Source organism: Scophthalmus maximus, chromosome 6 (assembly GCF_022379125.1).
Source record: "Scophthalmus maximus strain ysfricsl-2021 chromosome 6, ASM2237912v1, whole genome shotgun sequence".
Lineage (NCBI taxonomy): Eukaryota > Metazoa > Chordata > Actinopteri > Pleuronectiformes > Scophthalmidae > Scophthalmus > Scophthalmus maximus.
The window spans coordinates 13,856,762-13,871,141 of NC_061520.1; the positions used below are offsets into that span (position 1 = coordinate 13,856,762).

Here is a 14,380-nt window from a genome sequence, read left to right on the forward strand (position 1 = left end):
TCTCAGTCACAGTCAGTTGCCTAAATTTACTTGAAATGTGACTTTACTTTATTGGAACTATTTGACCGTTCAAAGAATTATTAAATACCAGTCCAGTTGTTTTTTGATTTTCATAAAATCCTATCAGGCCTTTGTTAACAACATCTAAAGATGTATGAGTCTTTGCCAACCCAGACTAGACCGATTCCTGCAGCTTAGCAGCTTACATTTAGGCATTCTTAAATAGGCTAAAGCTGGTCCGCAGCCAGGACTAAGTTAATCACAGGGAAACAATTAGCCCTCTGTGATGTGTCGGAGGGAGTAATGGGCAGTAAAGCGCGAGGTTGGTGGCAAGACGTCTGGGATTGCGCTGCTGTATCTATGGTGATCTGTTGGGATTCATTTTCAGACGGCCTACACCATCCCCATCCTGGCGTTTGCCTTTGTGTGCCACCCCGAGGTCCTGCCCATCTACACAGAGCTGCGCAAGTATGTTCCTATGATAGAAAAACCCCTGCTAAGTTCTGGACGACAAATCAGCTGCATAACATAGAGGAAGGCTCCTATGTCTCCTTTGTGCTTGGCTGATCATAACCTAGTCACATGCACTGCTTTCACTTTGTTGAGTTGGCACCGCTTACATGATGCAGCATGTTGTAGTTTGAATTTATCATCCCGCCTTGAACCACTGCTGCTTGAGTTATGTATTATTGGAAATTTCGAGCATATTCCTGCAACACAAGTAGCCGCACAACTTGAGATTGTGATTTATAGTAACTGGGCTGATCTTATATGTGTTTGTTTATATGTGTGTGTGTCTGTGTGTGTGTGTGTGCGCGTGTGTGTGACATCAAATGGAAATATCTTCTGATTTCAGTCCTACCAAGAAAAAGATGCAGCATGTGGCCAACATCTCCATTGCAGTCATGTACGGCATGTACTTCCTGGCTGCTCTTTTTGGATACCTAACTTTCTATGGTGAGGCATGGTCCTCCTCTATCTATCTATCTATCTATCTATCTATCTATCTATCTATCTATCTATCTTTCTATCTATCTATCTATCTATCTATCTATCTATCTATCTATCTATCTATAAATGTGGGTGAATGCGACTTTCCTGTTAAGCGCTTTGAATGGTCTATATGACTAGAAAAGCGCTATATAAATACAGTCCATTTACCATTTATCTATCTATCTATCTATCTATTTATCTATCTATCTATGTTGCTACACTGCCTCATTTTGCTTCTTGATTTATTTCCCATGCTTCCAACGAGTTAATTTTTGGTTGTTGTTATGATATCAATGATATTTTGTCTTAATCTTTACAGTTTATGTCACGGTAGGAGGTATAATCCCGAAGGCTGAAAAGCATCATGATCCGTCAACGCCCTCTAGTGGTCATAGTGTAGATTTTACAATAATTATTTTTTCCTACTGATTATGATGTATTAAAATAATATTATTCAAGTATCATATGTTTTGTGTAAGTGATGCTTTGCTTGTTGATTTGGGGAAGTTGATCATCCTCCATCTCCCCTTTGTTTCCGTCTCTTCCAGGTGAAGTGGAAGCAGAACTGCTTCACACCTACAGCCGTATTGACCCGTATGACACTTTGATTCTGTGTGTGCGCGTTGCGGTGCTCACTGCTGTCACACTCACTGTACCCATTGTGCTCTTTCCTGTAAGTATGATTTTTAGCACCTTCATTTCACACCTATATAGTTATTTCCTTCATGCGGTAACTACATCGTTTCAAAATACAGTGAAATAATTGAATTTTTCTTTTGAAAAGGTACGGAGAGCAATTCAGCAGATGGTGTTCCCCAACAAGACCTTCAACTGGCCTCGCCACATCGCCATCGCCTTCGTTCTGCTCACTTTCATCAACCTGCTGGTCATCTTTGCCCCCAACATCCTGGGCATCTTTGGGATCATTGGTGGGTTTGACCGACATTGTAACAATAGTGGTTCTGATGCATGAAGCACCAACATTGAGACACACTCAGTTTGGTACCATGACAAATCCTGAGAAGGTTTCATGATCTAGGTATGTGTTGTTTGTCCATGCTAAATTTCTGCAAGGTCAACAAACAAAGTCATATATCTGTATTTGAAGACCACAGGTCATTCAATAAATGTTAATATTGTATGTTACATGTACTGTATTCATGAAATTCCCTTTACACGAGTGCAGTTGGGGAGAAAGAGAAATATATGTTACTGTATTGTGATTAAAACAGTCTGAGATATGAACTGAAATAAGACTAATAAATTGTGCGTCAGACGCCATCCGATCAGATATTAAGAATATTTTTTTTATTTTACAAACTTTGGGACTAATATTTAGTGTGTGCAGTATTCAAACAGACTCATTCAAAAGCCTCATATTATTTATTTCATTTTCTGGTAGTGGATCAAAATACATATTAGCCAATCCCTTTTACCCCTTTTTGTAATTTGCTCAAAATGTCTCTGCCGTGTTGTCAGACAGGCAGCAGCTCTTAATGAGAGGTGAGGAGCCTGAGAAGTTATGGAGAGTTGGTTTCATGAATAATTCTGTTTTTGTCTGCTTTCCAGGTGCCACATCTGCTCCTTGTCTCATATTCATCTTCCCCGCTGTCTTCTACATTCGTATTGTACCCAAAGAAGAGGAGCCAATGCGCTCGGTGCCCAAAATCCTGGTGAGCATCATGGGAAAATAACAGAAAAATGAAATTCAGTATGTTTGCATTTATTATAGGTTAGGCCAGGTAAGTTTACGTAAAGCTGATCTGTATAAAATGTCCCATGAATGATAGTTGATGATCTTTGTAAGATGCTCTGTGGGATGAAATTTACTAAAACTTTTGATGGAAGAAATAATTGTTTTTAGGTGCAAATATTTTGATTTGCCAGGTGTTTATTGGATTAGATTGGCGCCATCAAAAATCTGAAATTCTGAAAACATGTTGTTGCACAATCTTCAACTAGAAAGAGCAGTGATGAAATGCCAGAGATATGTTTGAGATCATTTAGAAACAATATCAACTTGACTTCTCTGGACTCAAGTCTGTTTTACCTCAGGGTGTGATCAGAGGTGTATTCTCTAGCACCTGGGATATCATAAAAATAACCAGAGAACAAAGTATTGGTCAATATGCCTTTGTCGGATTTGATTCTTGAATACTGATGACCAGTATCAACCTAAAAAAAAATCCAGTAATGTTTGTACATAACACTGAAAATGTGTAAAGTCACATTTGCTCATATTCATGATTGACTAGGACACGACACTGTCTGAAAGTGATGCAGTTAATATTCATACAACGATTTCTCCTGTTCTCTGTCGCTCTAATGACCCCCTCTCTCTTTCAGGCTGTCTGTTTTGCCGGGATAGGCTTCCTGTTTATGATAATGAGTCTCAGCTTTATCATCATTGATTGGACATCGGGCAGCAGTAAAGCCAGCAGTGGTCACTAGGCACCACCTTCCTCTCTTCTTCTTTTTTTAAAGATTTTATATTGTTGATTTAGACCTGTGTTGTAATGTTACAGTGTTTTCTCTGGATCATGTTTGATGTTAAAGATGCCCTATGTCTTTATTCAGAAAAAGTCTAGAGCTCAGGACAGACCTCTGTCCCTCTGCAAATGCTCTCGCTCTAATGACATCATGTTGTACTGTACATCCTGCCAAACAGTGCACATCCAGGCCAGTAGATTTTCTCGGAAAGCTGAACGGGAATTCACTGAGAGGCTAGGTGCATAAAGATTAATGTTGACACTTGGAGGCTGTGCCTTGGGACATGGATGTAAAAAAAGAAAACTCTAAAAAACAAACAAACAAACAGTCATGTAACAATGTAGGATGCTGCTGTCTCTATACACCACCCCTTGCTGTCCCTGTCTTCTCTTAAAGTATCTATAATCTGTAAACTGCTACTGGGATTAGAATACACAATCTGACGAAGCTCGCTTATAACTGTTTTGAATGATAGAACATTCTCATAGACGATTTTATGTCTTAATTATATTATGATTATGATTATTATGATTATTATTTTAAGTTTATTGAATAATTATAGCATTTCTGTGCACCTGCAGGAGAAAGTGATAGTGAAAGCTATTGTACAGATTGAGAGATCACTTAAAGGATTAGTTCAAAGTTATGGGAAATGTAATAACTAGCTTTCCTACTTGGATAAGAAGCTTGACACCACTCTTACAGTATGTGTGTACATTAAATATGAAGCCACAGCAAGATTACATTAGATAAGCATAAAGACTGGAAAATGCTGAACTATTCCTTTAATGTGTGTAGCCCTTATCTCCAGCTCCACAAACTTCTGCTGCTGCTGTGTATTTTAAGATTTAGAGGCATTTGAGTTCCAACCTCTGACAGAGCAGGGTGCAAAACCACTGAAGGCGTGTGGTACAGTGTTGTGAGCACATTTATCATTACATTCCTCCATAATATGATAGATGTACTGTATATTTTTATTAACAACCTCTACTTGATGAAAACCTCAGACGATGCAGTATGGACTGATGAAAAGATCCACAGTTAGTCAGAGAGGCAGGTTACGATCACCATGTAAAGGAATGCCTGTGTTATGCAAAGAGATTTTCATTTTTCAGTATTACTGTGTGCATGACAGTGAGAAATGGTACAGAAGACTAGTTGGATCGTAAATTTTGAAGCGATAAAGAAAATGAAGATAAGAAAGCTACTGCTGCGTGTTTCCTCGTCATCGAGCAGGATGGTTAGGAGCTGGAGGATTTGATGTGTTGTTTCTGAACATTCACGGGAGTAATCAGAGATAACCTAACGTGTATAACACAACAACAGGGTCACTTCATGAAGTGGATAGTAATAGTTTGGGATCTGTAAATATTTCTGCATCCAGCACAAACCTGATCCCTAGCAGAAATGATCGACATGGTATTACTGTCTCGTTAACTATCTTGAAATGTTGGTGGTTAGAAATAGCACTTTTCTTTGATAAGCACAACTTCCTGTATCTATTAATACATTTAAACAGAAGAAACATTATATGTAAGAATTCGCTAGATGTGATTTAAATGCATATCCCTTTGTATGATTTTATCTCTGATAAATTAAATTTAATGTAGATTACGAGAAAATTATCAATGTATCGATGGTATACTATGGATGTCTTCTCAAATACTACTTGAAATAATGTCGTACATAACTTTTCCCGTGATACCCTTCGATCATTAGCTTCCTCCTCTGGTCTGTTTCATAGATAAAATAACAAATTAGATGGATATACTGTTGGAAGTTTTCAAGTGTCCGTGTTGTTTTGAAAGAAAGAAAACATGGCTCCACTGTATTTGAATTATATTACATTTATGCATTTGTGTTGTTAAACCTGGACCTATGACCTGATCCCGAGTATTATTCATACCTTTGATATATGTTAACTGTTGTTTTAAACATCATGTTTAATGTTAAATTCGACATATTGGTTGAATCTGATTCAGTGATGCAATGCAGGGAGCCTGTAGATTTTTTTTTTTGTTGGTTACATATATACTTATGTCATAGTCATTGGTATATCATCAGTGGGTCATTTCTGACTTCCTTGCTGCTCATTGGCAGACATTAATATACTAACTTGGAGTTGTTAGTGAACTGGTATACTTACCTACATTTGATTTTTTATTTTTAAGATGATATCTTCTTACACCAGACTAAAGTGAGTGTTGTATTTGTGTGCCCATTTGTTACACAACAAGCCTCTTTTAATCAATGTTTATTTGTTTGTATCCAGGCCTCTGGTTATCTGTATGCAGAGGAAAACATCTGAATCAGCCACTGGGGCATAACTAAGTGTTGTTTAATCAATACGTGGGTTACTTCCTGTTTTTGGGACCTGTATTTCGTCCTCAGTGATGTTAGTCGCCCTCTTTGTGTGATTTATTGAAACGTGTAATATTTACTAGTAACATTAAATACTGTATCGACACCGGCCAGCAATTATAAATAATGTACATAAATGTATACCCTTTATATTCTATATGCATATCTAGTTTGTATAATGTAAATAGTAATTCAAGTTTTAGTCCAATTAAAATATAAATGTAATCATTTTCAGAAGTGCTTTTAAACCTTTTTGTCCGTCAATTCATGTCTATTTTCTTGTATATCCATATATTTTAATGTGTTTCTGGCAGTTATTGTACTGTAAACAATGTTGCAATAAAGATAATGAGGTAACATAACTTCCATCTGTTATAGTCTCTCAGATATGATAATTATGACAATTTTATATGACCTTCTTGGAAACAGGAGTTTGTTTGCAGAGGAGCATTTCAGTAGTTTACTTACATGTTCAACCCTAAGTGGAACATTAGAATCTGGGGGATAAAGCTAAATCATAACAGCTTTAAATTAACTGCTGTGACTAACCAGCCACAGGGCAACCTGAAAAATGTAGGCAAATATTTGTGAGTGATAAGACACTGGTACTACTGTATGTAGTTTTATGTTTCATGGGTTGTAATCTTATAATTTTTCACAGATATATAAATATATAATTGTATTTCATTAAAATAAATGCTCTCATGAGCACAAACATTTTAATAAAAAAGAATTTCCATTGGACAGTAATGCATTCACTGTGTAAGAAATGAAGGGAGTTCATAATGAATGTTAATTCCTCTCAGGGGACCGTCCACAACGTGGCGCTATAGAGCTATGGAGTGAACGACCTGACGTGCTATGGACCATCATGTAATACAATATAAGTTCAGGGTTTTATTGAGTATTTTCTTGTATCATTTATATTCTAGGTACTATTAAGTCTACTTTAATTCTCAGCTGTGACTTCATATTACCTTAACATTTAAGACATTTGTTCTGGCTGGTGTGTCTGTTACTACCCAAGACTATTTTGATCACCAGTTTTGAAAATATCATGACACCTACTCCCACAGTTTGTAGTTCTTCTCCTGTCTGTAAGTGCTCATTGGAAGCTCCTGAGTTTTGATTGAGTGATGAATCATGGTGATAATTGTGAGATACAGCCATGATGCAGGCATACCGTGCCTGCCGTCGGTGTCGTTTTTTAAGAATTTAACTTTTCAAAATAGAAAAACAACACCAAACATGTCTTGAAGTTCAATGCTGTTCAAAGAATAAACTTTAGCATACTTACTATAGCAAGAATGCTAAATGCTATTCTTTGAGCAGCTATTCTTGCTATTCATACAGTAGCAAGAAAGGCTTTCTTTGAGCAAAATTAAACACACAACATATAATTTAAACTAAATGGTATCTTTAAGTCAAATTCTGAAATCGGAACCTTCAATTGAAATGGTGCTGTTTTTTCTCGTACTTCTCCCACTACTCTTTATTAATTTTTTCGTGTCAGAATAAGCAGCGTGAAGCAGTGATTTGGGCAACGAGTTAGAAATTGTATTTTTCGAATCAGTCTCAGTTGTTCTCACTTTGGGGGTCGGTACTTTTACTAAACTCCGATGCTAAACGCAGATATCTCCTGAAGCTCTTGAAGGAAACGCCCCGCCCCCCCCCCCCCCCTTTCCACCGACTACATTTCCCAGGCTGCACTCGGAGGGGGCGTGTCCCTTCCTCTTCTTCTGGTGAAGCTCGGCCCTGCTGCCGCTGCGTGAGGAGGTGACGGTGCTGTCTGGTTTGTTTGTCGGCTGGAGTGGAACTTCACGGCGCCTACGGGTGTGGCTTCAAACGTGATAAATCTCAACGCGGGGTGAAGAATGTCCTAACGGCGACAGGGATTAAAACACAAGAGAAGACTACAAACATATAGAACAGGACAAAGATAAGAAGTGGCGAGTGTGCGCTCGGTAGCCCGACTGCCAGTGGGACTCGGTGTGTTCGCTTTTCAACAGCTGGAATACTTTTCTTCTTCTTCTTCTCTCTTTCTTTCTTTTCGTTGCTGAACTTCTTGGTCCGTTTCCGATGGTCTGCCGAAGGAAAATGCCGAAATAGCTCAAAAAAGAAAGGAAAAAAGAAGGGAGAAAAAAAGTTGCTGAAGCTCGTCGGACAACTTCTCCGCTCCTCGCCAGTGAACCCGCCGCGGTTGACCGACGGACGGAGCAACCGCAAAGAAAAACAAAGTGTCAAGTTCGCAGCAGGAACTCGTTCGTCTTGATGACTGTCGCTCCTTGTCGCGGGTGAACGGACTCCGTCACGTTAGTCGACACTCGTGAAGAAGAAGGAGAAGAAGAAGGAGAAGAAGAAGAAGAAGAAGAAGAAGAAGAAGGGAAGTCGCCTCGCGCCACTTCAACGGTTTTCGGACTCAACCGTTATATACGCGTATCTATATCTATATATAGATATAGATATATATCTATATATATTTCTCTTGGTGATATTGCCCCACCAAACAGCAGACCTGAAGCGCGCACTGGGAACCATGGGGTGTACAGTGAGTCAGGAAGACAAAGCCGCGGCCGAGAGGTCTAAAATGATCGATAAGAACCTGAGGGAGGATGGAGAGAAGGCGGCGAGGGAAGTGAAGCTGCTGCTGCTGGGTGAGTCGTCCCTCCCCACTCCCACTCCCACTCACACCGAGGTGTCGTGTCTGACACAGTGGGATACACACGTGACGCTGGAATAGAAAAGTCATTGATCAAGGGGACACTTCTTTTTTGTTTGTTATTGGTGGTCAGGTCACTGTTTCCTTGGCCCCTCAGAAAACGTGGCTCACAGTCCCGTCCTCTCCTCTCCCCGCCCGGCCTGGAGGGGTTCTAGTGTCCCCATCGCCCGGCCCCTGAGGAGACCAAGGTGGCAGCACCACCGACCGGACATGCATGTCTGGGAATCTGACCCGCCACTGCCCCATCTTGTCCGTTGTGTACTTTGCCCTCATGGCCGGCTCTGCTTCGACACAAACACATGGGCTTTACTGATGGATGTTTTGGAAAAAGGTCAGGGGCGGAACCAGCCTCATGTTGACGTGCTGCAGGGACGTGTGGGTGTTGAGGGAGATTTCTGAAAGAGTCAGTTCAATTTGTAGTGGTTTCCTCCTGGGCAGAGGTTGGAGGGACGTGGCGGAGTATGGTTCATAATGAGTGGGCTGCTGTTTGGACAGAGGGTGAACAGCCCTGACTGTTCCCAACACACACACACACACACACACACACACACCTGAAACACCTGTTTCGGAGCAAGAGAGAATTACGCACACTCTCGAGCTTTAACAAATTTCGCCCCGGGCTGTTGAACTTTGTACCCGAGCAGCTGAGGATGCTACTTTTGCTGTTGAGTAACTCTTTTCCTCAAAGTGTTGATATTGACGGTTTACTTCCCACATTCTTACTCGTTGTATTCACTTCCAGCTACCTTTCCTCAGTTTCAGAGCCATAAGGAGGAAGGAAGCGGCAGTTGGCATTAGTGAACTCCTCCACCAGTGATGGGTTTCGTCTTATGCTCATTGATTTACTCTCCAGAAGTTATTGCCTCAGGGGAATCAATACAATTTTCAAAACTAACAGTGAGTCACTTTGTTAGGATAGACCGTGACTTTTATTGAGGACAGCTTGCTGAGCATATGCTCTGATTTAAACTGATATTGATCTTGTTGAGCAGATGAATCCGAGGCAACTGGAAAGACATTTTCAGCGGTTGTTCTTCAAAGCATTCAAATTATAGTCTGCAAAAATATGACGTGTCCGAACGTTAATTTGCACCCAGGCAATAAACTGTCAGGAGCAGCATCTCAGAGGAACCGGTATGGAGCCTTTTAAATAAACTATTAAAAGTTAGTACTATATTAATAGTACTATTACTACTTGTAAGTGTATGTGGAACACACTCAAGTAGTCCCAATTTCCGTTCAATAGCTTGTTGGAGTCTGAAATAATTTGGGGTATTTATTGTATTTAGCACTCGCTGCATGCGTTGAGTAACAGTAAGGTGGTCACAGAATCACAGCTGATTTGTTGTCCTCTTTCGTGAGGGCAAACAGAAAATTTCGCTTAAATTGATAACACATACTGTGGGTTTTTCTTCTCTCCTGGGTGTTTGAAGATACGGCTGGTTGTTAGGTTCTGCCCCTGTTAGGAGACTAATAGCATACTGTGCTCCGTAAAGCAGGATGCATATCAGTAATTACACCATGGTGCAGTGTGTGAGGTTTCAGAGGAATTATAGGAGAGGTCTGTATCAGTGCCGTGGGTTCGTGAATTTGTGCGTTACGACTCACATCATGCAAGTAAGAGTTTTCCCTTCACTCGAGCCATCTGAAACATGTCGCAGCATACGAAGGCTGCATCTGGATATAAATCTAGAATGTCTTGTGGAGGTTTTCTGGCCTTTTATTTAGGGGAATGTCCTTTTCCAGTTATCTGATTGGTAAATGCAGTTGTGTGTTCATAACACTTTCAAGATGCAAATGCATTTTTGACCAATGCTGGTTTTGGCCTCTTACAAAGTCTGCCAGTTTTCCTTTCTTGAGATCCTGCGAGTAGACTGTAGTTAATTTCACTCAGTACTAAGGATTAATTGCAATATCTAATCTATTGAATAAAAAAAAATGCAGTATTGTAGTTTGCAGTCATAGCTGGAACCGTGAGCACTCTTCAGTGGCAGTATGTGACAGAGGTGTCTGTCCAGAGGTGCTACATCACACCCTCAGGTTTGCTTTTCAGCACTCTCATCTGCCGCCATAGTATCTGTTGGAACAGCTGAGAAAAATCTCATTCCTTTCTCCATGAAACACTAGTAGGTATTTTGTCCTGTCTGTCCAATAGCTCGTGGATTGTAGTACCGTGTCCTTCGTAAAGAAAACGCAAGAGACTCTGGGACGAGTCATGTTTCTACTAACAGGAAGAGTCGGACATGATGGATGTCTTTTAGAATCAACTCTGAACCACTGCCCTTCTTCAACATGCTGAGAAAGTCACTTAATTTTTTACCTGGTTTAAACTCATACATGCAATTAGGAATTTCCTTGGCAACTTTTTGTCTTATTATGCCGCACATAGAAGGAAGGCTGTGTAAGATGTTTTTGTCGTGTTAGATCTCCCCAGAGAAAGCCATTAGTTAATGTAGCAGAGAGGACTTCATACTGCTGAGGCTTTAACATTCATTAACAGGAAGCACTCATTCATAGGCTTCCCTGCCGATTCTCGCATTTGACTGACATTTAATCTCTTTCCTGTCGCTAGGAAAATTTTGCCGCTCTCGTCAGTTGATTATATTTGGCTTACTAACCTTTTTTCCCCAGCTCAACATGTTTTGAATCACTTTAACTACATTTGCTCCTGGTGTTGCCACTGTGTCTACTCGAATGGGTGTACATGCTGTAATGTTAGGAATACTTACATACTTACTGTACATTGCTGCTGCGCTGCTTTTTACCCATTTGTCTTGAACGATCCGTTTTAGCTCTTGGCCCGCCTCCCAAAAAGTTGAGTCTGCTGTGGAATGGTCAGCTGGCCCATTCTTTTGTGGATGGCCAACTTTTAGGTCAAATGTCCTGTGCAGCTGTAGCCACAGTAACAATGGAATTTGATGCTGCTCTACCAATCTTTTTGCCAAACTAGCCCATCGACGGGTTACAAGTTACTTGGTCATTTAGATGCTTTACGAAAATGAATTGCACATAACCACATTTGCAGCCAAGGGCACAACTTCTTAATACATTTTACTGAAAATATGTTTGTGCATTGAAACAGTGTGCAGCACGTTTGTGTAGTTGAGTTGAGTATACTTGGATTCATGTCAACCTGACATGGTAAGTTTTATCAGACTGTGGCTAGAAAATGCTGATCCTAATTTAAGAAGAGAAGCTGCTTGTTCTATTTTGAGTCAGTATATGTGGAAGCACTGTTAGTCAGTTCCATCGAGGATAGTAGAGGATTTTTGTGACATGATATATGTAAGCATGCACTGCAATTCTCAATTTATCACTTGGTCGTTGCTGCAGTGTTGAATCGGCTTGGATTCCATTACATAGCTCCTTGTGGTTACTTCTGTAAGGCTGCCACATGTAACACTGTAAGGCTGACCTACTGTTTAGCCTCCAGCTGTATTTTTTTTATTATCCACGATCAAAGCATCAGATGGTTAAACTAAAATGAAGGTGGCAGCCACATTGCATTGCCTATGCCATGGGATGGGAAATGTGCTGTTAATGTTTTCAAGCTAAGAATATATATCTAATGTGTAGATTCTTTAGCTCTTAACACAGCCACCATGGCAGTTGCACTTTCTAATCTCTGTTTATATACGAACCAACATTGACTCTTTTTAACCATAGACAAAAGTGGGGGAAAAAAACTCATGATATGAAACCAGTGGTTTTCTCTTCCTCTTTTACATCTTGACTCTGCTGTGTGCGTGAGGATGTTCGCTCATTAATGTGCATCCTTTGCCAAATCCATGGGCAGGAAAAGAAGGAAATGGACTTCCAGTGAATATTGGAGCAGTTTTTTGATGAAATGGTCTAGAAAGAAAAAAAAAATCATGGTAGATATACTTAAATAGTAGAAGATTTTTTTTATGTTTTGGGAGTTGTAAACACTGTACTATCTGATATCTACTGTGAAATGAAGTCTGTGCCATACAGTTACCTTCATTTCTCAAAGCCTAGCACTGCAGACAGTACTGATTAGAGAGGGAGGGAGAGAAGGCTCATATTGACTAGCGTAGACACTGCTACCATTTGTGAAAGCCAGCCGAGATGAGCTGGGAAACCTGAGCTACAGCTACAGTGATGAAATGGTAAGAGCCTCAGAGAGCTTGTTCCTCTCTGATCTGATCCTGTCAATATTGCTTTGCCAGTTGGTAATTAGAGGGAAAATGCTTAACCCCCCCAAAAAACACTGCTGCTCTCAGGCCCAGTTCCTTCTGATCAGAAAAATCCTCAACATCAAAAGATTTAATCCCTTGACAACACAGAACATTTCTCATGTGATATAGTGTGTCTTCTTCTGAATGTTGAATGGATTGTTGACCAAACAGTCACCTATTTACTGTAGATAGTCATGTTTGATGACTACATAAGGTCAGCCCATGTGGTCAGCACTGCACTGAGCTCCTCCCTCACATTAAAGTCAGTAGAACGCATTTCAGTGGGTGTCATGTGTAATTACTGCAGACTGATTATAGAGACCTGGATGTCTCTACGTCTTTGTGCCTGCTCTGGCATCTGAAAGGACACTTTCACAGCTCCCCAGGAAATCTCATCTGAACATCAGGTGCTTAGCAGCTGCGTTGTAACCAATATTTACAACAACCACTATTGGTAAAAAAATTGTCAATTCTACGAGACTTATCAAATGAACTGCTGACGTGTGTTTTTGGGTGACTTGACCTTGTTTACTCAACAGTCTGTACCGCAGTGCCGCCAAATTTGCTGTGTGACTCACTGGACAGCAGAGCTGTGATTGTGTATGTGAACGGCCTGAATATCCTGCAATTACAGGCAGAGCTCTGAAGATGAAGCCTGTTCCTGCAGTCTGCGTGTCTCAGTGTGAGTCCACAGGGACCAGGCTGCACTATCCTCTCCGCTCTTGAAGCACTGATAGCTTAGAAAATCTTCTACGCCCGCCTCTATCCCCACTTCCACGCAGACCTCATATCTATGCTTTACTCTTAAACAGTTCCTGCTGTTTCAAAACGCTGTCCGCATAAAACACCACAGTAGCAAAGAGATCTATATTTCAGAGTGGAATGATAGTATATGGCCTCTTTGTTTGTGTGTGTTGCAGCTGCTATGAGTAAAGCCCTGAGGATTCACCTAGGTTTTTGTTAAGAACAGAGTCTGGACCAGATCATGATCGCAAGTCATTGTGATCACGATCAACGCCCTTAACCTCCGATAATGTGTTTGGACGGGAAGTAGATACTGCAACATGTCGACTTGCAGACAGCCCTGCACAGACACAGGAACTGTTGCAAAATACAAAGCTGTCTGAATGATAGAGGAAAAGGATATAAGCTAAGATGAAGAATGTACAAACGGGCTTCCTTTATGCCTTTTTTTTAAAGGCCAGCTTTCCCGAAAACCATCTATGGGTTTGTGTATATGTATATAATATATTTATGAAAGATTTGAATCTCAATAGTGAGTATTATATTCAGTCTTTCTACTGTATTGTGCCCTGGGGATAGAAATGTTATTGACATTATTCATACAATGCTCCTTATAATGCTGCTTGTTCTGCTATGATCTTCAAAAATCTCCACTCCCCGTGTTCATGACCTCCCCACAGCATCAACAGAAATGTCAAAGTTCCCCTCTTTATATTGTTTACATTTCCAAGTGCCTTTGGGGAGTGGGGAGCCAGGGTGGGTGCTTTCTTTGTCTGATCATGTCATTAAATACACATACAGTAAACCATTATCCCCTCTCTCCACTCCCACAATCCATTTCCCTCTGGTTGCCATTATAGGAAATGAGCTCACT

The 14,380-nt window shown here is 40.4% G+C and overlaps 2 protein-coding genes across 5 annotated transcripts in view; both read left to right on the forward strand.

Moving 5' to 3' along the window:
- Positions 1-6,206, forward strand: part of LOC118309751 (sodium-coupled neutral amino acid transporter 3) — a 31,334-nt gene extending 25,128 nt beyond the window's left edge. For all 4 annotated transcript variants that reach the window (XM_035632219.2, XM_035632218.2, XM_035632217.2 and 1 more), the window contains 6 exons: positions 389-468; positions 857-957; positions 1,542-1,666; positions 1,778-1,922; positions 2,563-2,666; positions 3,340-6,206. In XM_035632219.2, the coding sequence (XP_035488112.2) occupies positions 389-468; positions 857-957; positions 1,542-1,666; positions 1,778-1,922; positions 2,563-2,666; positions 3,340-3,444 (660 nt within the window). In that variant the 3' untranslated portion in view covers positions 3,445-6,206. The remainder of the gene's footprint in view (positions 1-388; positions 469-856; positions 958-1,541; positions 1,667-1,777; positions 1,923-2,562; positions 2,667-3,339) is intronic.
- A 1,383-nt stretch (positions 6,207-7,589) lies between these two features.
- The window catches only part of LOC118309080 (guanine nucleotide-binding protein G(i) subunit alpha-2), a 47,649-nt gene continuing 40,858 nt past the window's right edge, over positions 7,590-14,380 (forward strand). Inside the window, exon 1 of the mRNA XM_035630771.2 lies at positions 7,590-8,498. Coding sequence (XP_035486664.1) covers positions 8,381-8,498 — 118 coding nt within the window. The 5' untranslated portion in view covers positions 7,590-8,380. The remainder of the gene's footprint in view (positions 8,499-14,380) is intronic.